Source organism: Haliaeetus albicilla, chromosome 27 (assembly GCF_947461875.1).
Source record: "Haliaeetus albicilla chromosome 27, bHalAlb1.1, whole genome shotgun sequence".
Classification (NCBI taxonomy): Eukaryota; Metazoa; Chordata; class Aves; order Accipitriformes; family Accipitridae; genus Haliaeetus; species Haliaeetus albicilla.
The window spans coordinates 13,031,449-13,055,545 of record NC_091509.1 but is presented as its reverse complement, the minus strand read 5'-3'; the positions used below and the strand labels follow the sequence as shown (position 1 = coordinate 13,055,545).

Sequence of the window (24,097 nt, the reverse complement as noted above, 5' to 3'; positions counted from 1 at the left end):
AATGCCAAAGCCTGAAAATCCTCAGAACTTGCACTAGCTGCCAGTAGAGATGGCACTTGCTGGTTCTGCAGTGGTTAGTGAGGCTACAGGAACATAGTCCGTCTCCTCTTCAGCTCTGCAACCTGAGCTTTTCCATATCCACCTCCAGACCTGAAATCCCCAGTTACCAGAAACTGTGCTACTTCTCCAGTTGCCTCTCCTGCCAGGCTGAAATCACACTGGTTGCTCAGGAGCTGTTGTGAATAGCAGAGTATCTGCTAGGGAGCTGCATCGTTCTCCTGTTTGGCCCTTTGACTAATTAGATCCGCTGGGGAGATCCCCCTCTGATTGACGTACTGCTTCTGAGGATGGGAGTAGCCAGCCAGGACTGCTCCAAAAGTAGCTCTTTTCCTCCAATAATCCCTGCCACTTCACCAGGCAGCAGGGAGAAAAAGGGAAGCAAGGAAAGAGTCTTCCTTATAGGGTCTATGAGAAAGGATGGGTGATAATTGGTAGCAGTCAGGGCAGGGCAGCAAGAGCTGCTGGGCTAGGTGTGACATGGGATTGCACAAGGGAGCTCCATTAATAAGAAACAGAGGGAATGGGACAGAAATAATTGTGGGGCAGCAGACAGGTTGAAAACAGGCATTAGGAGCAGTCAAAAAAAACCTGTCTCCATGTATTTGGAAGAGTGAGCTTTGGGAAATGTCATACACATGTTGTAAATGAGAAGGGCAAAGTGAACTCACCTGCCAAAATCCCTCTGTGGTATTCAAGAGTATCGTGATGGTGGGCTCAGTAAAGTGACTTTGGGCATAGGATTACTTTAATGTTTCTACAGATATGACATCCATAGAAAAGTTTAAATAAAACTCTTACTGCTATTTCAAGTTCTTAGAGGGCAAACATTCAAGAAGGTTATAGCTACTGAATGGGATAAACATTGGTAGTCATATGATGGATCCTCTTGTATTAAGGTAAGTTTCCAATAACTCTGGAAATTCTACCCAGTTTCTATACCAGCATTATTTCTTCCCATAGCAGTCATATTTTCCTGGGAATCTTTTCCTCTGGTCTCAAGACTCCCTATCTCAAGCAAGTCCATAATCTACCACGACCTAAAAAATTCTTCATTTGTATTCCCTGCTCTAGTTTAAAACTTGTCACAGGCTTCACCTGACTACAAAGAGAAATGATACTTTTTAATTTTTTTTTTGAAAATAAAAAAGGTGGATGTGTGCATGCAAGACAACGCGTTGTTATTCCAGCAGTGGTATCATTGTCCTTGCTCCTGTATCCTGCTGTCACACACCACACCATAATCAAGAATGAAGTGGTGCTATGCTCCAGTCTATGCTACTGTAGAGACAAATGCAAAATGCATTTCTTTGCCATTGACCGCGATGTGGCACACCGCAAGAGCTCGCAAAACAGGTTGCTGTTCCCAGACCTCTGCACACGGGGGCAGAACTGGATCTTCTATGAGAACATGAATTCAATTTACAGCAAGCAAAGCCCCTGCTCTAAGCCGCACTCATCTAATATTTCTCCTTGTAGTTCAGCTATCTGATTGCTGCCTGCATATCTCCAGTCTTTTAAGCATAGATGATATCACAGGCAAGGGTGTCTGGAATAATTTGACTGTCTGGGAGCTGCATACTAACAGCAAAAGGCTGAGGATCTGGCCCTGCACATCCCAATCCCTCAGCGAATCTCAGCTCTGCCTCACTGCAATAGCTCTGACACAGCCAGCCCCCAAAACGACGTCTCCAAGTAATTTTCTTTTAAAACATCATTTTATTTTTCTCCTCATCAAGAAAGAACGTACTAACAAACCATTTATCCTGAATGAAGCCTCAGAGAGAAACTGCATTAACAGAAAGGTCTAGACTGGCCTGAGGTATATTTTGGCCAGCAACAAGTAGAACAATATGTTAAAACAGAAGCATTGATATAAAATAGAACAGAACAAAATAACCACATGCAACGTGTTAATCAGGTTGTGGGGTAATTGAATGGCATTTCCTAAATTCACAAACATCAGATAATGACATAAAGTGCCGAGGTACTGCTTAAAGAATTGTACCATAAAATACCTCGGCAGGCAGACAATGTTTCCTGCCTTGAATTTCCTGGAGGGAGAGTTAGATTAGTAATGGTGAGAGGATTTTGTGTTGTTGTGGCAGGATTTTATTGAGCAGCAACAAAAAAATTCTTTCCAGCGAGGCACCCATAAAAGAGGACTGTCTTCCTCTCCATCCTAAGAAGTTGCCCCCGCTGGGGCAGGGGGTCTGGGGTGCCGCTGGGGTCCTGCTCTGCCCTCAGTTACTCCCGAGTAATGCTGTGTAATTCCGCACCAGGGTGGAGGATTTGTCCCCATTCATTTCTACTCACAGTTTCCCCTCAATTGCCTGGTGGATTTTCCTGTTTAGCGGACATGGCACCTGGAAGATGCTCTCTGAGGACCACGGGGATCTTGAGCACGATCGGGAGTTCCGCTTGTCTCCAAGGCATCATGGCTCCTGGGGGGCCATCCTCATCCTCTCTGCTGCTTCCCAGGAAAGAAAAGAAGCGCTGGAGCAGGTGTTCTCTTACCCCTGACTCCCTCGCTCGGTGGAGGGGGACAGGAAGGAACATGAAGCCCCTGAGCCACGCAGCCCCGACACTACCTCCCAGAGCCTCAATTTGTCTTGGTCCTACGAAATTGCATCTGACACTGAAATGCCTTCCCGCACACAGACCTCCCTCTCACAGGAGGGACATTCCAGCCCCGGGAAGGGACTTGGCACTAAATGGTTGCAGAGAGTCATGTCTTTTGGAAATACATTGTCTCCCTTCAGAGAGCTGCTCTCTCCAGTCTCTGGAAAGTGACACGTTGTCACTAAGATCATTAACTATTTGGCTGTGTGACTGCTGCCTGTACAGCATGCCACACTGCCGGTGCTTCGCTGTTAATGAATAATAAATTAACGCTATGACTCTGAGCCCTTCCTTTCATCAGCTGAGATTTCCAGAGGCCGAAGAATCTCAAAGGATCCTCTACGAGCAACAGTCAACGTAATTACCTACAAGCAGCAGCTAAGTGGTGGGTGAGGTGCCGAAATGGGCTGCGGTAGTGATTGCTAGCAGTCCTCCAAACATCAGGTCTGTTAGGACTGACTGCCTGCCCATTGGTTTTCTGCAGTACCCCACAGCCATGATCGTTGCAAACACGAACATGGGCAGCCAGGTATCTGCCTGCCCAGGGAATACATCCTGTCCTGTTGCTTTGGGAAGCAGAGTTGATTGCAAAAGGGCTTCTCTCACCTAAGGGTGGGTTTCCAATTCTGCTTACAAGGGGAAGAGATGCAGCTGGGAACTGCCCTTCTTCACCACTTCTCTTCTGGGCGTAAGAAATTGGGGATAACCCTGGAAACTAAACCAGGAACGAGCAGCTCCTGGTGCCAGCAAACCCTCTGTGCCTTCCTTGCTTTTGCAGAGCAGCCACAAAACACCCCCCAGCTGCAACAGTCTTGGGACTGCCTCTAATTATGTGTATGTTCGGGTTTGCCTGGGGCCGCTTCATGCTGCCAAAGTCTCCCATACAGTAATGCAGGGGTGAGGCCGCAGGTATCTGACAGCAGCGGTGAGGGAGGCAGACAGTTGCTCTCACCCAAGCAGAGTGTCTGTCCAGGATGCCCTTAGTGGAATAAATCGATTGGAGCATTGCATCAGGATGCATCTCCAGACCTGGTTTTCTTTTGGAAAACTGGTTGAAGGCAGATGCCCTCAAGATCTACCCATTGCCTTTGCAGTTGGGGTTGATTTCTTTGTAGAGCAGAACAACATATTCCCTCTCCCTGTAATTTGCCCATTAATACCCGCACCCCAGCATTGTTGCAGTGATGTAATCATGCAACATCTTAGGTAAAAACAGAATGAGACATATTATTAAAGCAAGACATAAATGCTGATGGCTTTTTTTATTAAGCAGAGGTTTCAAGATTCATCAGGAGCTTTCAAGGTTCAGGACAAGGCTTTAGGGGAGCATCTGCCATAGGGAACATTGCAAGGGAGGACTCCTCTTTCTGAGCTGAAGCCTGCTGAGAAGTTAACACTCTTGAAGACGTATCAAGCGAAGAGTCCGACGGCTTCTCCTGCAGATAAAGAAGTCAGTACCTCAGAGCAGAATATCTGGGCTTTTACTGTTTGTCTCTCTCTCTGGTGAAGGATATATCATACAGGAACTTAAAACAGAAAACTTCTGAACACTCTTACAGCTATTTCTTTTTATTACTAACATTCAAAGACAAGATAAAGACTTGATTTAAAGGAAGAATTAATAGTTTGTAGGAAATAATAGACTTTGTTTGCTGGAAGAAAGCTCTTCAGCAAATTACTTAAGAGGGAAATGAAGAACTCTACTAAATGTTACCTCTCTATGCCTGAAAGAAAGGAATTCCTGGCAAATTCTTCCTATAAAAAAATTGACCCTTGCTAGTAAGAGAACAGGCAAACACAAAATAAAAGAACTTTACTTCTCCAACCAGTTGCCAAGACTGATTAGTTAGTTTAAGCTAAGTTAGTTCGCCATTTAGTTACTGAAGAGATTTATTTTCATACGTACAGGAACGCATTGCAGAATAAGCATTTATTGCCATATGTTATGCCATCAGACCCACAGTGTGGGACGTACTCCATAGTACAGACATCTCGGGGAACCAGCTGGTCACTGCAGTAGCCCTGTAGATAGATGCAATATATGGTCACAAAAAAGCTCTCAACAACAGATATGTTAGAAAGGTAACACTAGGAGACCCTACACACACCCTGAGGTCCCCCCAGTACTGGCCAGCAGCAGATGCTGAGAAAAAGCCCAGGGACAGGGCAAGAGTACGGTGGTTTGTTGCCTCCAGCGATGCAGAGCCTGTGTAACCATTGTAAATGCTGCTGCAGTAACTCTGAGAATAACTTGGACACGAACTGAATACTGCACTACTTGTTGAAACTATCATCAGATGAAAATGGCAATTTCATCCAATAATATCTGTGGCAAACATTGTTCAGACAGCTGGATGACTCAGGATTTTCAAATGCTTGATCACAATGTGATTAGTAAGGATTTATACAGAAACTGCTTTAAGGAAAGAAACGATGGAAAATAGAAAGGTCTCTCACCTGCAGTGCATCAGTATCTGGAAAAAAAGAAAAAAAGAAGGAAATATGATACAAGTGCAATTCATGGGTTCTGTTAGGGGAAAAAAAAACTGTGAATGCATGCTCTGAATCTGCAACTTCCAATTCAGTGTTTGTTAGCGTATGACTTCTTAGACAAAGGGAATTTCAGGCAAAATTTTGTAGCATAGGGTATGTTTACAAGATTCATTCTGTAGTATAATTTTTTTTTATGAGGGTCACAACCAAGATGAAAAAGGGCATACAAAATGAAAGAAGAAAAATGCATTTTCCATGGTTCAAATGATAGAACGGGACATGTACTCAAAGCTAAGCAAGTTATTGAGGCAAACAGGGTCATAAAGCCGGCAAGTACGCAGAGGCAGCATCTTGTATGCATTGCCACAATAGCTCTTAAATAAGAGGAGTATTTAGTGAGGTGTAACTTTTAAAAAGCTTCTACAACTGTTCAGGCTCTCGAATTGCGTCTCAGTTCAGGATGACTACAAGAAATGTTCGCTTTCATTCAGTAAAATAATTTGTGTTTCTGCAACATTTCAGAGGTTAAATACTGGATGCCTGAGTCTCTGGGTTGTACCACGTACATGTCACTTCTTTCATTATGCATAAACTAGCGCTGAGAGTAGAGCTGTTCCCACAGTTGTTCTTACCCACTCAGTTCTGTTGCTAAAATATTACCCCATAAGTGATAGTCTTTGATGTCAAGTCTTTTCAACACTATCTTTCTAGGAGTAAATAAGTCCTTGTAGAATGAAGCTCTTTCCAGTCTGAGGATGTTTTTGTGGTTTTAAAGACAGTCAGCGCTTACTCAAAGGCAGAGCAGGAGGCAGTAAAGCTACTCACCTGGGATGCAGCAAAGGGCTAGAGCCAACAGCAGCAACACGCCTGTCATCTTCATGGTGCCTGAAGGATCTGTGTGCAGTGGAGCCTGTGTTTTCCTCAGTAAACACAGCCTTAATTCTGCCCTCAGGTGGCAACCATGCTTATATGTACGCACGCCTGTTTGTTTTGTGCGTGTGTACGTGTGTGTCTGCATTCGCATCTGGCTTATCCACCCTTATTCTGAAGTAACATTCCCGGACTTTTGTCGCGGTGGCAATCTCGACAGAGGTAAGCTGTGCTGTTTAGCCAGGAAGAATGCTGCTTCATCAACAGGAGTCACAAGAACTTTAGATATGTTAGATACACGCTCTGTGTCATTATTTCAAGTGAAATATGTGAAAGGTTCCTTCTGAAGGACCACAGAAAATTCCTGCGGGCAAAAGAGCAACTGTACAAATCTAAGCAGCAACTGCTGCTAGATTTTTCTCTGTGTGCACCTATCAGCGCCTATTTACGTGCAGTGCTTTTTCACGAGCAAAATGCTGAATGAACTGCTTCCAGAATGGAATGTCTCTACTTTTATTTTCATGCTTCATCCCAATAAAGGACACTATATATGCATTAAGTTATAGTGAAACCAGGAAAGCAGCGAACTGGGAAGGCAAGCAAGAGGGTGTCCCAGACACTAAAGGGAATCCTTGGACTGGACAAGAGATGGAGCAACTTTTGTGGGCTTATGCAAAGAATTTACAATTGTTATTTCCCCTAAAAGCCATTAGCATCGTGGGTTAGGTTTACAGTAACGGACTGATAGTCTGATGATGACAGAATGATGTGAGACCCTAGCCTGGATCCTAGAAAAGTTGAACCCAATCTGTAAATCACTGCTTCATCCATCTGCCCATCTCAAATTAAATCCTTTTTTTTTACCACCAAAGCATCACTTTTTTGGACAACCTCATTCCATTAAGGAAAACAAGCACCTCCCTCCCTTTGGCTCCCAGAAGAAATGCATATGGGAGATATTACTTTTTACAAGGGATATGCCCAATTTATTTATGTATCTCTTGTGTGGATCAAAAACCCACCAATTCACTACTCCAACAGAGGACAAAAGCAAAATAAATTTCATGGACAATACACCAATGACAGAACACACTCTCAAAAGAAGGATACTTTGTCCTTGGATTGTGAAACACTGCTGAAATACTCCTTGGGCTGGCAAAGAGTATTATGTTATTAAAGACTAAGAGAGAAGACAAGTAGGCAGGAGTAGGAACCATCCCTAGGAGGGCATTTATCTTAAAATGCAGGTCGTTAAAGGATGATGTCAAGATGAGAAAAACCTAGAAATAAGTCATTTGGAGGACCTAGACAGACAGGCAGGGCTCACTTATGTGTCTGAAAAGTATGGGCTTTGCTAACAGATTGCCCCTGCAGAGTGCTGCGCTTCAGGTGAGGACTGTGCTCGGGAGGCCAGGGATCAGCTCCTGGTGCAGACACCACCACGGTCTGAACTGCTTTTGCTGATGACGCCTGCACAGGGAAAGTGCACAAGAAATACCTTAGGAGAGATCAGCTAGTGTCATCACTTCGGAGCGGTACTGCAACCCTTTACAATGTCAAACATCTGTAAGGGTCTGAACACTAATGTAGGCTGACTATCACTTATGCGCAAAGTCACATAGCTCTGAGGTTTATGCATCTGTATTTAATTTTCTGCCTTTTATGAGAGGGAGGGGACCAAGATGTTGTTCTTGTTATATCCCAGAGCTATGAGCACATAACCCATTCAGCCTGGCATCATCATTCAACAAATCAGAAGAACGTGTTTCTTGAGGCAACATATGAAACAAGACAAAGAAATGTTGCTGATTTAGTTTATTGAGAAAGAAAATGAGGAGTGAGCTGAGTTCCCCAGAGGGCGAGATGAACTGAGGTGAGATCTTTAGTTGGGATTTGCCAGTGGGGATCCTGTGGTGAATTCTCTCAGCACTGATACTCAGCATTTTCCGAAATGGCTTAAAGTGAGAGTCCCATTGCTGTCCCTGAAAGCAAGGAGAGGAAAAAATGGATTAGATAGAGTCCTGCCTGCTAAAATCTGTCCTTTTGGTTGGCCCCTAGAGAAGGCGTGAGATAGGATCCTTCCCCAGAGCCAAAGAACTTGCAGACTCAGAGTCCCATTAGCTATTTGATTATTAAGAGATGAGTGAAATGACTTAACCCATTCTTAAAACTGAAAATATTTGGGGGGAAACTGTAATGAACTTCAAATTTCATTTTCCTTGCAACATGCAAGAAAAATTCCATTAAGGTTAATGGTCTTCAAACCGTTCACACTAACAAACCAGACATAGCTCTTTGTATGCTCTAATGAAAAAAATAAATGCTTGGAATGATAGCTGGTATTCTCTCATGCCCCAGATCCCTAATCAACACTGGTCAGCAAACAAGAAAGTGGCAACTGTGCAAACTTGTGCCTATAGGAGGCAACTGATAACACAAACATGATCCATATTTGTACATACACGACTGCATTGCAGAAGTCACACTTATTGCTGTATGTTTTGCTGTCAGAGCCACAGAGAGGCATGTACTCAAGTGAGCAGACAGGTTTAGGGTAGTCACTGCAGTCAACCTGAAAAAAAAAAAAATCTAATGTGAGGGATATGAAGGAGTCAGTAGCAGAAAGGCTTGAACCCCAAGCTACAGCTGCAGTGCTAATAATAACAACCTAACTAAAAATAATTAACTCCTTTGCACAATCTGATATAAACTGAGGTGTCAGTTTCACCTATGCCAGAAGAATTTAATAATACAAAAACAGATCAAAATTTCCTGTTTGAAGAGATGTGTATCATAACCCAACCACAGCATCTCTAAGCAGCAGCAGTTCACCTGCTGAACATGCCGTGCTTGTGATCATATTGCACCGTCTTCCCAACCTGGCCAGGAAATTAAATGGAAAAACACTGGTGTCTGGAGAAGTGTAGGTGCTGATGCCTGCATAAGGGTCCAGTATCTCTCCCACAGTCTTAAAAAAGGAAGATCAGCACTTAGCTGGATACTGTGAGAGTGGGATTTTATTTCTTTGTGCAATGGGTGCTACACTTGCTGAGTGGTATCATAGTGCAAAAAATGTATATGGGTCCAGGAAGAGGCTGAGGAATTTAATAGAGGAGAACTCTTTTGAGGCTTACTGACTACATAGAAATGGCACCTAGCTGAGATCCATCACCTGAAAATAGCTGGAGGTTGGAAGAGTAGAAGTCCCATACATACTCACTCTACTCTTACTCTCTCCTACACAATCCTTACTACCCCTGCTAAAAGCGGGGTCTGCATCAAGTCATGGGCTTGATGGACCATTGGTCTGACGCCAAAAGCCATTCGCTGTTCTTATTCTCAGTACTGTCCTGATGGATTATTTCTGCTACTACTCTTTTACTGATCCCTTCCTGTGCGGTCACCCTCTTCCTTTTCCGACATTAGCACAGGTAATGTATATTACATGTGGAGAAAGCAAAATCTTCCCTGTGCTGAAGCACAGCAGCAGTTACACTCCTGTAGGATGCTGCTGGTCTGGGGGCTGCTGCAGACACTGGCCCTGCTTCCCCTGACATCAGCAGGACTGAAACCCGGTCCCTCATCATGCAGTTCACTTACTATAGTAATTTCCTTCTTACATTCACCGTCGTACTTCTTGCCAACACTGGTTCCAGGCTCTCTGGGAAGGGAAGAGACCCGCGTTAGGAAGCTCCACAAGCAACCCGGTCTGCTAAACCCCACATCCCAGCAACGCTCATCAGCCTCAGGTACAACGTACGGGGTACAGGAGACACCCAGCTTTGGTTGTGTCCACATGGCTCTAGATACCAGCTGAGGTGGTGTCACAGCCTGCCAGAGTGCTGTTCTATTGCATGATGTGAAGGACAAGGGAGGGTCCAGGGTGTTAGGATGAATGAGTAGCTAAGTTGTGTGACAATGTAGATGGTTAGTTGGTGTCCTCTGCAAGGCGGCATCTGCCACACAGACCCTTTTAACTTAGTTAAGAGAAGCATTCCGTCCTGTGCTAGATCCCCACCCAGCCCTCTAGTCTCTGTAGATTAAAAGCACAGTTTTCCTTCTAATCACAAAGCAAAACAGGGCCTAGTTCCAGGAAGGAGGAGGGTCAAAGTCCAAGCTCCTTACAGAAAAGGCCTTGGTAGAAGTCCTGATATTCAGAAGAGGAGCTGCCAAGAGGGCTGAGCACTCATTGTCCCTCACAGGAAAGCTCTGCACACCCAGTACTCACAGGGTATGGGCACACAGCAGGCACTCGTTGTCGTAGGTGATCCCGTCAGTACCGCAGATGGGGCTGAGGTCTTTGTTGCAGAGCAACACCGCTTTTCCTTCCTCATTTGTTGTGTTGGGATATCTACTGCAGTCCACCTGTTGAGGGAACATGCAACAAAGCACTGGCGAAGGCTTACTTACAGGAAACAAGTAGATCTGGTGAGTCTGTTTGGCCACCTAGAATACTACCACAGCAGGAAAAATGTTTTTTTGTGTGTCACTATGATGACAGTTCACTTGAAGATGACCAATGCAAGATTCTGACACCCCATATGTCCTCTTATTTAGTGTGTGAATTATTTCTTGGGGCAGTCAATAAGCAGCTTTGGCCACTCAGAAGCTGGACATGCCCCTTGTTTTGCCCTTGGTTTCACTTACAGGGACAACTTCCTTGCATTCTCCATCGTGATCTTTGCTGACATTGGTTCCATATTCTCTGGAGAGAGAAAGACAAATGTTAGGAAGTTCAGCAAAGACGTCTTGCTACATCCTAGGTGCTGGAAATATGTAACTAATACAAAGGAAAGCTGACTCTCTATCTGTCAGGCTTATATATATATATATGTATATTTTGAGAAGGTAGTGCCATCCTCCCTGACCAGCTAGCACTGAGTGGCTGGCAGAGATGTAAAGACCCTGAGAGCTTTAGGACCATTTGGGATGGTTCAGAGCAGACCATCTCTCCATCTTTTTGCTCTGCTTTGCTGTGATAAGATGTCCCCTAGGGGTTGTCATCTGGCTGATCCTTGAGCTGGAGAAGAAAAACCTGAATAAATTACACCGGCAAAAGAGAGACATGGTGACTAAAGCAATATCCAGGCAACGGAGCACCACACAATGATACCCAAGCTCATTTTGAAGGAATTGACACAAGTGAGATGTGACAGATCACTGTTGAAAAGTGATGCTGCCAAGAGTCCTGAGCGTTTCTGCCTGAGATCTCCTGTGCAGTACGTACATGTTGTAGGCACAGAGCAGGCACTCATTGCTGTAGGTGACTCCATCGGTACCACAGATGGGGCTAAGGCTCTTGGTGCAGACCAGTACCTCTTTGCCTTCCTCATTTGTAGTGTTGGGATATGTACTGCAGTCCACCTGCCAAAGAACATACAGCAACAGGGTGGAGAAGACATTTTACATTCACAACTCTCAGGGAGACAGTGACCAGATATAACCTGCAGTGGGTTTTTCGCTACCACAGCACAAACCTGTGCTGGTGGGTCAATCTGGCAAAAAATGAATCATTCCTGCAAAGACCTCCCCACACAGCAGGAGAGGAGGAGGAGAGGGCTATAGCCTTGTGGCCCTCCAGCTGGGGTAAATCAGCGGTGGTCTTTCACGCTCACTTGGCATCATTTTATCCTGGCTATCAGTCGGTTCCTTGTTTTTATATTCTTGTGGCTCCTCCAGTGCACTTCTGTTATTACTCTTTCATTCTCAACACATTGATCACATTTTTTTCAGAGGAGCAAGACTAATGACCTAGTATGTGGAAGCTGGAGCATCTCATAGTATTTTATTCTTTCTAGCAGGTTGCCTTCAGGTAGGTTCTGATACCAGTTGCTATGAGTTTAGAACCAGTCATATATAATCAGCTTAAAGCTTAGACCATTTTAAAGTTAGTGAAAAATTAATTCATCCAAAAATTTTGTATCATTGCTGCTGCTACATTATTAACATACAGCATAGACGTAGAGTCAAGAACAGTATAGTTTAATGTTTTACGCTGTAGAATCTGATTGCAATGACACTAATTTCAAGCTAGGTGAAAAACAGCTAAGCATCTACAGGCCTGAAGTTTTTCCCATTCCTTTGGTTATGTCTTTACCAGGCCACATACCTGAGAAAAGTGACAGAAAGAGATCTTCCACTCACCTCAACCCCAAAGGCAACATCTGGAAAAGAAGAGAGATGCAGAAAGTGTGAAACAAAGCCAATATAAGACCTCAGTTAAAGCTGGAAGTCCGGATGTAAAATTCGTATATGCAGGACCAAACTGAATGATTTCCAGTGACTGGTTTCCTGAACAAAATAAACTATATATGAATTTTTTTTCTATGTTGATAATAGCATTGCTTATTGCTGGCTGTGATGAAACACATTTTTTAAGAGCTTTGTTCTTTTTTATTTTGAGATAGGTAGACTTGTTAATTGAAAATAGAATAGCTTTTCCTTCCTTATCTTTTTACACATCCATTTTGACCCCAAAGAGCTGCTGTTAGATATCTGAAAAGAAACCTGAGTCAATGCAGATAAATGCAAATGGTCACCTACAGGATAAGCAAATACGTACAGCATCTGTTGTCAGGAATATGCATTTTAAAGAAGCTGAGTGTGGAAAAAAAATAGTCTTTGACTTTGTAATTTCATCAGATGTAAATATGCAGTGAGAACATCCGACTCTGGCTTGTTTTCATCTCTTGTTTCTCCATTAGCAGCAAAAGTATTGCAGGAAAGTTGCCAGGCTCCTGCAAAGAAACTTGCTTGTGCCATTACAATATTTTCGTGACTAGTTACTGGAGGCCCAACCACCTCGTTACGGCCTCGTTTCAAGTATTTATGCATTTGCTGTAATTGTACAACATGTATAAGCAGTGTAACAGTGTTTAAACAACAGTGCAAAAAGTATAACAGTACTAGTTACCAGCACAGAACTCCACTTGCATATTTGTATTTATGACACACAACCAGCTACAACAGTGATCCGTTTAAGACTGTCCTGCAGTCTGCTCCTGCATCTTACGTGATGCCAAGGTACCGAGGCAGCCTAGCTCTTTGTAGGAGAAGATTTTCTCTCTTTGAAGCCACTATCTTATCCTTTTAAAGACAGCCAGGACTCAGACATGAAGCCTCTGCGGCACCTTGAGAGTTACTCACCTGGGAAGCTGCAAAGCGCAAAGGAGAGGAGCACAAAAGCACCTGCCGTGGTCATGGTGGAAGTATTTCTTGAGTCTGCAGGCTGCCTGCTCCTGCTCTGCTCATGAAATGGTCTCTCCAAGGCTGACTGCAAATATATACAAATGCAACGTCTAAAGCGTTCAACTGTAACATAAAACAACCAGCAGAATCTGTCACCAGTACAATGAGGCTGGTAATATTTATTGAGGTCTTGACTTTGAGGTAATGGTCTGCATCTGCTAGGCAATTGATTTTGGCTGCACATCTGGTTAATAGCTTGAGACAAGTATCACATGTTCTCAGTGGTCAAAACCAAACAAACAGCCTTTTAGACAAAAGAAACCTCTCTAGGATTCTAGTAGAAGTGTAAGAAGCACAAAATATTGAGGGGGGTAAACAGCAGGTCCTTCATTTGTCTCTGCAGAGGGACATCTCCCATCAGGGAGCAGTTTAGGCAACGCATGCAGTACTACCCTGTTTGCAGATCAGGCTAAGAGTCTCTGCTTTCCTTCCTGGTTTTGGGTGGGGTTTTTTCCCCACATTCACAGATATTCACCACCAGGTAATGAACACGGGTCAGATGTGGCTTTGCCATCAGCAGAACTAGTTAAGCCTTGTCTGGTGAGTCTGGCAGGACTGTGTCTAACCTGTGAAGCTAATAATATTTAGCATTGGTTTGATAAAAGAAAAGGCTTCTTGACAGTTTCACTGCCTGGGTAGAGAAGAGCTCAGTAGAAGACCTAGAAGCAGGTTAAATTCTGTCAAGTGCCACCAAAAATGTCACTTGAACCTTATTAGCAGGGAGGACTTATTTATAGACCTAGTCACAGTTAAACACACTGACCGATTCAAAGAGTTCCACCAAGCCACCATCAGAACAAAAGACACTGAAGGTTTGGGAACCTACTTACCTAGCACCAACTATGCTTGAAAGTACAGTAGGTCCTTTCCCCCACAGATATTTTAGAAAATGATACTTAAAACCTAGAGCCTCTCCCAATTTTCCTGTCTCTCTCGCACCTCCAGCCTTCAAGCCATCTCCAAATTGCTCCTTCGTAGGAGGAGGTCTGGACCTCTGCTGGTTTAGTAGGTGTAACTTTACAGGAGTGGGCTCTGCCTTTGACCTAAGTTTGTCACCATGATCCCTTTCACAGGTCCAAAATGGCAAGCATACCTGGGTTTTTTGGTCATGGGAGCTAAGCATTGTGTTCAGGATAGACTTCAGCACCATGGGAGCTGCAGGGCAAAAGCAGCTTTACAGGTGCTCCCTTGAACAAACAAGGCACCACCCATTAAACAAATGAAATTCAGCTGAAATCACTGAAAGTTAGCCCAAGCAACCGTGTTGGTGTCTGACACATCACAGTGGTCTAAAGCATATACTTTGATCCTTAAATGCAGAAATTGCGTAGTGCATGGAATCACCTATCCTGGGCACTGGCATGTTACGAAGGCCACAGCATGGCTGTGTGGATATATAAGTTACATTTTTACCTAAAAGAGATGGGTTTCTTCACAGGGAGAAGTATTAAAATAATCATGCTGCTGGGTTTGTTTCTATAAATTACAGGGAGCATGCATGAATATTTTAGACCGATTTGGCACATCTTCAAGATGTATTGCCCTAATGTGCCTTGTGGATGGCAACTCAGGAAGACAAATACTTTTCCCTGAGCATGTGCAGAAGCACGCTGAGGCTGCTGTCACATGCCACACTCGTTGCCTTCAGTTCACATGTACAGTCTCTGCACAGCTGGAGGGAGGTACATCTTTCTGGGTCAAATATGAACTTTGCCATTGCCTCCTCCAGCCAGGCAGCAAGACCTCTGTGAATCATTCTCGCCAGCTTTCCCAGCCCCGACCTGGCAGCTTTTGGCAGGTTGCCTTCTGCCTGGTGCCCATACGTTGCTGCTCCAGGCAGCTGCCTGCCCCGGACGGTGCTGTCCTCTAGGCAGGACCAGCCTCTTTCCCGATGGGTGGAGAGCACCTTCCTGCCAAAGGCTGGTGTGTGTTACCTGTATACACCAGAGAAAAATTTTCCACTGCAACTGCCGTGTTCGGCATTGGGTCTGGCACAAGCAACCCAGACTTCCTCTGACCATCACAACACCCGTCTGATGTTCAGCAGATCCATTCCTTCACTCTCTCACCTACAGACACTCTAGGCAGGCTCAAGTCTGTGAAGATTACATGCTGACTGGGGAACACCAGTCTCCCCTGAGCCACTCAGGTACTCTCCCCAGGCAAGCCACAAAAATGACACCCAGAAATCACCAGCTTTCAAACTCATGCACAGCCTTCCCACCCCGGGTTACAGCTCCAGGTTATCCTGCCTCTGATAACAGCATGGAAAAATCCCACAGCTGACTAAACTCATGCTGTAGGACAGGTTGCTCAGTTCTTAGCTACTCCTGGAAGAACAGTTAGAAAGAGGATTTGGTCTGCAATTCGGCCACTGATCTTGTGCTGTAATCCACTTCATTATAATCCTCAAAGTCAGATGCAGCATATGGCTAATGACCATTTGGCTAAAGGAAAATCCTCGCGTGTGCAGAAGCCAGCGAGAAAGCAGAGATGTGCAAGTAAGCAAAGGCAGTGCCGCATCTTGGGGTACCACGTGTTATGGCCCTGAGCACCAGAGGGTCTGTGGGCTGACACCAGGGCAGGATTTGGCCATTATACAACTTCCTATTTCATGTACCCAAGGAATTTCTTGTCTTACATTTCCCATTACAGTTTTTGCTAGTACCAGTTTTGTATTCTCTGGAAGAATCAAAATTGATGTTGGGAAATTTTCTTAGCAGATATGCAACTTCTCAGTTTAAGTAATACACTGGTAAATGAATGACAAATTATTTAATACACTTTTCCAAACATTCCTGGGTTTTGTCACGTTATTTAATTAACAAATAGCTGTTGTAAAAGTGGGAAATAACAATAATTAGTTGTAGCTGTTTCATGAAATTGCCTCTAATCACTCCAAAATGCCTGCTAAATACAATTCAGACTGCAGTTTCTATCTTTGTCTTTCTCTTGGCCACGGTGTAGCCAATAACTATAGGTACTGAGCCACACGCCTGGAGAAATTGATACAGAACAGATAGAAGATCTGCTCTCACCTAAGGCCCGAAGGCACCATATGAACTAAGCAATAAAGCAAACAAAGTCACTGATATGATTAAAACATATCAATATGGAAACATATCCATCTGTTTATGAACTTATGCCAGCAAAAGTGTTCCTGAACTAATAAGACCATGTGCAGAACTTTGTACCCTGCAGGTGAAGGCTAACATGGTTTCACATTACTTATGCAATGAATTAAATGTATATGGCCCCACCGCAAGGGCAGATGTTGACACATGGGAACAAGTCCAGCAGAGGCCACCAGCCTGGTCAGGGGCTGGAGCACAGGGCATTCAGGGTAAGCTGAAGGAGCTGGGCTTCTTCAGCCTGGGGAACAGAAGGCTATGGGGATCACATTGCAGCTCCCTGGTGGGGTTACAGAGAAGAGAGAGACAGTGTCTTCTCAGAGCTGCACAGCAAAAGGATTAAATCCTGACCAAAGGTAAGGACCTATTCTTTGCCACGAGGGTGATCAAGCAGTGGCACAGGAACCAGAGAGGCCACGCATGCCCTTCCTCAGTGATATTGAAAACCCAGCTGAACAAGGAAGGCCTTGAGCACCCTGAACTGACTTTGACTTTGACCTTGCTTTGAGCAGGGGTTGGGCTAGAGACCCCTAGAGAGCTCTTGCAACCTGAATTATTTTATATACGTGGCCCTTATATAACGCTCTCCTATGGATAGTTTTTATTAATGAAGGAGCATAATACTTCTCCATGACCCAGGAGAGCAGCCTCAGAGTTTTCCTACAACCTTTGCTAAAGGGCCACGGGTAAGCAGTACAAATTGCTCCCAGCACACTTTTATGGGGGATGACCACTAACATGTACAACAAAAAGAGTAGATTGTAATCATTGCTTAAAAAAACAACAATAAACTATTCAAATTTGAGAATGCTTTTGGCTCTCAATGATTTCAAAGTCTCTCCACTTCTGCAACAGCCCAGGGCCCCTGCCATCACAACACTTCCCCAGAAGAGCATCAGTGTTCGAACCTACAGCAAAGTTATCTGCACCACAGAAATTCAGCTGCTAAAATAGTGGCTATTTCACTGCTGTGCTGCAGCCTGGACCAGACAAAGGTCTCAGCAGCATCAGCTCTGAGGACATATCTTCACTTCTTGCCTCACCAGCTTGTGCTGTGCTCCAGCTCTGGGCAATTTCTGGATGATGAGGGCATCAGGGCTCCATTGCACAGGGCAAGAGTTACTCACGTGAAAGCAGGAAAATGCTGCAATGAACAGAAGAAAAAAGGGGAACTAAACAGCAGAACATTTGGCTGGACAATGGCACAGGCTGTTGCTCTCTGAAGTGAACATACTGCAGGGAAGGTGGTTCAGAGGGAATGTAGATGTTATCCTGCAGCTGGTCAGAAGAAGAGGAAATCATTGGTTTAATCAGTTTTCCTGACACTTCAGTGATCTCAGCTGTGCATCACTGAGCGCTCATTTCATCTTGGCCACAACCCAAGCAGGAACAATGAGGAGGTGGCTGAGGGTAAGTAGCAGCCAACCTGGGACTGAGACTGTTCATGGCTGCCTAGCAGGAGAAAGTCAATCTGGCAACTTCACTGCTAAGGCTGGGAAAGTCTCCTTCAGGAGCTGGGATCAAGAGAAAGTCTTCCAAAAGTAGAAAAAAAAATTAAAAAAAAAAAATCAATAAATTCTTATCTGCAAGGAGACATTATTTATAGCTCAATGCACAGTTAAAATAGAATGAATAAGCATGTTCTGCCATGAAAGCAAATTGCTTTGAGGTTATGTAAACCAGAGGAATAGTTGAACGCATCTCCAAAGGACAGCAGATGAGGCATTTTCAAGCTACCAGTCATCTAGCAGCATGCACGTCATCAGAATAGCACACGGCAGGGAGATCGTGGCTGTGACCCTTGAATTTCAGACAGCTATGCAAGCCACCAAAGAGCGTCATTGCCAAGACAGGCTTATAGGCAGAAGCAAGATATTTTCATGGACTAACTAGCAAGGCTGGGAAAAGTAATTCAGTATGGTTGAGATGAGCAATTGCTGCATGCTACTGAGCAGCAGAAGAATACAAAGGCCTCAAGGAAGATGATTTGATCCCTGGACAACTGCATTCAAGAGCTAGTTTACAAAGGGATAAACATCCCAGATGCAACTACAGTACAAAGGCTATAGCAAGGGTGGCTGGGGAGACAGGTTGCAGTCTCCCATGAAGCACAGGGATCATCTCTTCACAGTGAGCTGCCAAGTCTCATTAATTTATCATAGGAACATGCCTTCAGTGCTCACTCCCCTCAGTTCTTGTTTCCTAAGATTGACAGACATGTCTATAGACCACAAAGTGTTCTTGACAAGAGGGTAATTAACCTTCAATGTTTACATCTCCCTTCTCTTGGTAAGTAACACACCGGAGTTTGTGTGTTTTGGGGAGGAGTAGCTGTAAATGAGAGATAGTTTCCTTTCATGCTCTTGATCAGAGGTCAGGAGGACTGGAATAATGATTCTTCTGAGCTCTATCTGGAGTAGTAGGTAACTGAGGAAGAATTTCCTTGACTAAATGGCCAGTCAGGGCTTTTGGACCAGCCCCAGGTCTGCAAATGAGAGCCCCCACAGCCCTTTGGGCCAGGAACTGGGACCTGCTTCATGCAAGCTCAGGACAGGGTGAGCTGAGGCTCTGCCCAAATTGAGGGAGTTAGAGGTGCAGAAGTTTATACACAGATAATGACATGTATGAGAGAGAAATTATTCTAAAGTGGGTTTTAAGTTAGATGAGGTTTTTAAGTTAGATAAACATTTCAAGAGTGTGTGTCCCTGCACAAACCCCATATGGGGGGAAGCAACCAGGAGCGCAAAGGGGCAGTTCCTGGAGGTGCCAGTCCATCGCTGCCATCGTAACCTGGAGGCATCACTCTGCCTATTAACTGTCCCAAGAAACATCAATGTATCACATCCCCGGGCAAAGTTTTCTTTCCATGTGAAAACATGGGACAAGGCAATGCAGAACAGGAGCAAGTAGAGCATCAAACAAAAACACAATCCCAGATCTTACCCTATCAGCCAACAAACTAGCAAAAAGTCATGAAAGAAACAATGTTTGGAAAAGACAAATGAAGGTGGTTGCTTTCATTTATGGGAAGAAAACCAGGAACTTCTGGTATTTGCGAGGATTGATGGTTTGCTTTTTAAGAAAAATCTTGTAAATAAAGCTGCAACAAGGGATTTTCTTTCTGAGGGATAGGGTGCAATAGGCTAAGAACGAAAATCCACTGCTCTCCCTGGTGGGAAATAAAGGGAGAATAGGGTGAGAGACAGGATGCATCATGGTGCTATAACTTGAACATTTGACTGGAATAGGAGGAACTGGGTGGAAAGAGTTTCTATAGCTGAAGGACTATTAGCATCATAACTACTGAACACTTCTTCATTATTAAGATCAAAAGAAAGGGCAACAATCTCATTTATTCTGCAGGGTTGAGCTTTAATGAGACCACTGGCTGATTCATTGCAGCTGGACAGAAAAGAGCATGCTGCTGAATTACAGGATTTTGCTATTTCACAGACATTGAAGTAGATAGCAGGACTTCAACCATCTCTAAACTCTTGCACTTGCAAAGTAATACAGTTATTTACTTAATGCGTTAGTACGTGCCTGACAAATGCTATATTGTACATGATCATATGGCCCCTACATCCCCTGGCTTGGGCACTGTGCCCCATTTGCCACCTGAAAAAAATTCTTGTCTCAGGAGAGCTGAATGCACTGATATCTGCAAAGGTTTTGTGTGTCTCCTTTTCTGGTATTGAAACAGGTTATGCTGCACTTCCCTGATACTGTCAGTGAAGGTTGTTTGCGCATGCTTGCATAGCAAGGAAATATTTCTGCTACTTGTCTCATATTTTGCATCTTTTTGCCATCCTTCTCTTCATACATTTGAATACAGCCTATGAAGAATAGCAATATTAGAAAGCTAGTGTTAAACCGCTGCCAAATAAAATGTCAACAGAAGGTATATGCATCACTTACGTCCAATCGTACACTGCCCACTCAGCATCCAGCTGACATTATTTGGGATGGTGCCACGGAGAGCAATGGGAGTTCAGGCTGCTTCTTGGTTTGCCTTCCTTCTTAGTCACTGGAATGACTGCTGTTCCCAAGTCCCTGGGTGTCCCACGTTCTCTGGAGAAGTCTGCCATTAGAGACTCAGTATGCCCATTTTCCCAAAGGGGGATGGGTGCTGGAAATGTAAATAAAACTTCCAAATAATGCAAGTGAAGGAGAGTTCATCTGAGTTAACCAACAACGAAGTGGGTTTACTGTGTCTGACTATTATAATCCTATCAGTCAACAAACCTATGCCATCTGTATATGCTGCATCATTTGGATTTCCATTCTGGCTACTTTCTTCAGCTATTTCTTTTCTTTGTTAAATCTTCACAATTTCCCCCCCAAGCACAAACAACAAGTGAAGAGGGAGAAGAGGAGGACAAATTGGAAAAGCACAGGGACAGTCCAGGGGCTAGGAGACTGTCACTCAGAAAGCATGTTCTTTCCATCGGACTGACACATTATAGGCACGGATCCCACATTCATTGATGTAAGTGAAACCATCTGTGCCACAGATCTGCTCTTGGCCGGGGGCCCCTGACCGGCCATCCTCAGCGATGCCCCAAGGGCACGTGCTACAGCTAAGCTTTAAAGGGAACAGAGAAAAAGAGTTTAAAGCAATCAATTTCCAAACATTCCTCATTCTTCAGGGGGCTTGAATGAAATTAAGGTTTCACTTCTATGAATGAAAAATAGGCAGGAAGCGATACGCTATGTGAATGCTCTTTGTTTGCAGATTCACAATATGTTTAAACTTATGGGGCTGCACCTCAGCTGGTGAAAATCTGGAAAACCCTCCTAGGCTGAGTGGATGTCTGCCAGCTGGAGACAAGCTCCCTTCCACTACTGCTTTCTGCTTTTTTCATATCTACTCGTTGATCAGCGGAGAGCACGCAACCGGAGCCCAGAGCATGGCAAAGAATCAAATAAAATTGTATCAAACATTAAATTACGACAAGGGAATGAACATTTCTGAGTGTGAACATATTGATGGATGAAACGGGTGGATACCAGGATTATAAACCTATAAATACAGAGATCTGAGGAAATTTTTTCAGTTCCCAAACTATTTTCTTTGCTAACAGCCAGTTAAATAGATGTGTGCGACTGATACAGTGAGTTTGTATAATTATTTCTGGATTTCTTTGTTTTGAGGAACATATAGTTATAACAGTGGTAAAAAAAAAAATCATTTGAATATTCTTCTGAAAAGAGAACAGTTTTAAAAATCAGTAGGATGAGCCTTGTCACTTTCAAGCACCCCTCAAAAGAGTGACAGAGTATCTAGATTCATCCACATGCCTCTCTAGCATATGCAGCATATGAAAAAAAGTTTAATCAAGGCAACCTATCAGCAGACATAATTTGGAAAGGTGTGGATTTTTTGGGAAAGTGTTTGAAGTTTAGGTACAGACACTATCAAGAAAAAGTTGTGTTGGTTTTTTTCAAGTCACAGAAGGGTTAGTGCAAATAAATGGTGAAAAAAAAACCCTTTGGGCTCAATATGAAAAGGCTAAGTATTGTTTTCTAAATCCCACTTATCAATCAAGATTTAAATGATTCACCGCATTCTTCCTTCTCTTTGAGTTGTAAGAAAAATGACCGTAGACTCAGAAAACATTGATAAGGCTATAAAGATAAGTTAGACAAACAAGAAAGGAGAGAGAACATTTATATTTTTAAAATACTGCCTCTGTGATATTCGCCGGTGCATGTACAGGTCATGAATCCTGAGGCTGGACCATCATCAGTGTGAAATACATCGAAGTTCATCAGCCCTTGGCATGGCTTAGGAGCTCAGTCCCTGCTCTCCAGAGCCAGAGGGCTGCAGCAGTGGCTGCAAGGCAGCGTGCGGAGCTGGACCAGCTGTGTTTCAGCAGTAAATTTTAGATGCCTGATAGTGCAGTCATAGCAGGCACTGAAAAGTCAGTTTTTTCTTCACTGCATCCTTGACTCAAGGTATAAGGCTGCACCTGCAACTATTTCTGTTCATGGCAAGAATGCAAAAATAAGAGTCTGCTGAAGCAGGACTAAATCCATGCTTGCATCTGATCCTTTTAGTGCCTCTTTCCAAGTTAAAAAACAGGCTTTCCTAGCATGACAGTTGAATGGTTTTTGAGAGTAACCTGATCATTTTGAAGCTGCTTAGGCTTTTGCCCAAGGTGAGTAAAACAGTCAGCCTCAGGGCTCTGCCGCATTATGTCCCTGAGAAGCAATGGAGTAGTAGGCTAAGCAGCATCAAAGTGTCTGTTGCCCTCACACTGGAGATGGTTACTGAATATATTTGCAGTCTGGTAAGCACCAAGCTGATGAAAAGATCTCTTGGTGTACCCCAGCATAGTAATCTCTATCTACCCATCTATCCAGCCATTCCTCTATCTGTGGCCAAGCAGGCACCCAGCTGTCAACCATACCTTAAAACCACCTTTCAAGTCTCTTAGTGACACTCCAAACCTGGTTGTTCTACCTCTCTCCTAAGCCACAAAAATTCAGTGCTGCTTCTTGAATGTGACCATCACTTCCTCAGAAACACAAACCAGAAAGAAATCATCTAATTAACACACACTCAGTAAGTAACCCTGGAACAGCTGAAAAACAGCTCTGAGGCACAGAAAACAGCTCTGTCCCTGAGAAGAAAGTTGCCTTACTTTTATAGAATTATATTGCTTCATAAAACACCCCCTGAGCCTGAGGGGATATTTAAACTCCAGTGTCAGGCTTTTCCATTTTCTGGCCCAGTTTTAGTGATTTATTCCATTATGTACTTTTACGTGAAACCTACTGGCAAATACTGCATGGAAACCTCTCTCTAATGACCACTTTGGCTTCTTCCCTGGATTTCTCTGACTTAACCTCAACTTTGTGCCTCCTTCAGTTCCTGTTTGCCTTTGGTGTCATCAGACAATGAGGTCCACAGAGGACGCTTTGGCATGGCTGTGCCCAGCTTATGCCATTCAGTTGGATCTTGACAGCTTTACTGCAAAGGCTTGCAAAAGCCAGCAGTCAGAGCTAAGTCCAAGTAAAAGTCTGCCAAAGTCCACAGAAAAAAAAAATTATTCAGGTCTTATCCTTGAGGATAACCAAGTAACACAAACAAGACTAAAGCAGCATGTTCTGCCAAACACCTTAACAGAAAATGGCAAAAAGGTTATATAAACCAAAGGAATATTTACACTAGGACACAGACCCAAAAAAAAGTACAATAAGCCATTGTTAGTTACAAATCATCTTGAAAAGTACATGCCAGCATGGACACTAATGGCACGGAGGTACTACGGCCTCATTCCCTGGTACAATACCCACAGTATCTCCAAGTCAGGAACATTTGCCTTCAGCCTATTCTTCTAATCCGACAATTCAAAGAGTGATTTTTCCAAACCGATCCAAATAATTGTGTTATTCTCTACAATGGGACATTGAACCAGGGAGGTGCTAGCTGTAGTCCAGAAGAAATCCTTTAACCCTGAAATACTGGACTTGCGAAGGCTTTGGTGGCCTGGTATGGAGCTAGTGGTAGTGGCTGTACTCATGTTGCCAACAGATGAAAGGCAGCCCCTAGGTCACCCTACCTCCCTGCCATCCATATGGACACCAAAGTGACAGCAATTGCATCAATAGGTCCTGAGCCCTTCGGCCTCAAAAAAGTAGGCAAAACATGACTATCAGGCAAAACATGA

At 43.9% G+C, this 24,097-nt stretch overlaps 2 protein-coding genes across 2 annotated transcripts; both read right to left on the bottom strand.

The window, feature by feature from the left end:
* Nucleotides 1-3,931: 3,931 nt before the first annotated feature.
* LOC138682274 (ovomucoid-like) lies at nucleotides 3,932-6,136 on the bottom strand. The gene is made up of 4 exons (XM_069772310.1): nucleotides 5,998-6,136; nucleotides 5,137-5,153; nucleotides 4,586-4,701; nucleotides 3,932-4,115 (listed from the first exon to the last, which is right to left on the bottom strand). The coding sequence occupies exons 1-4, from the start codon at nucleotides 6,050-6,052 to the stop codon at nucleotides 4,070-4,072; spliced, it is 234 nt and encodes a 77-aa protein (XP_069628411.1). The 5' UTR covers nucleotides 6,053-6,136; the 3' UTR covers nucleotides 3,932-4,069.
* Nucleotides 6,137-7,843: 1,707 nt separating this feature from the next.
* On the bottom strand, nucleotides 7,844-13,664 carry LOC104318437 (ovomucoid). Its single transcript, XM_009919693.2, has 8 exons — nucleotides 13,189-13,664; nucleotides 12,187-12,206; nucleotides 11,270-11,406; nucleotides 10,690-10,747; nucleotides 10,271-10,407; nucleotides 9,643-9,703; nucleotides 8,505-8,614; nucleotides 7,844-8,024 (listed from the first exon to the last, which is right to left on the bottom strand). Exons 1-8 carry the CDS (start codon nucleotides 13,472-13,474, stop codon nucleotides 7,979-7,981), a joined length of 855 nt encoding a protein of 284 aa, XP_009917995.2. The 5' UTR covers nucleotides 13,475-13,664; the 3' UTR covers nucleotides 7,844-7,978.
* Between the last annotated feature and the right edge of the window lie 10,433 nt (nucleotides 13,665-24,097).

Excerpts from the sequence above, each read along its gene's own strand:
- LOC104318437 (XM_009919693.2), bottom strand. The coding sequence starts at position 13,474 with ATGTGCAGCCAAAATCAATTGCCTAGCAGATGCAGACCATTACCTCAA. Across the intron at positions 9,704-10,270 it reads CTGCTGTGTGCCCATACCCT|AGAGCCTGGAACCAGTGTTG; the intron begins GTGAGTACTGGG and ends TTCCCTTCCCAG. Across the intron at positions 8,025-8,504 it reads GACTTCTGCAATGCAGTCGT|GGACAGCAATGGGACTCTCA; the intron begins GTATGTACAAAT and ends CCTTGCTTTCAG.
- LOC138682274 (XM_069772310.1), bottom strand. The coding sequence starts at position 6,052 with ATGAAGATGACAGGCGTGTTGCTGCTGTTGGCTCTAGCCCTTTGCTGC. Across the intron at positions 4,116-4,585 it reads TTATTCTGCAATGCGTTCCT|GAGAAGCCGTCGGACTCTTC; the intron begins GTACGTATGAAA and ends CTTTATCTGCAG.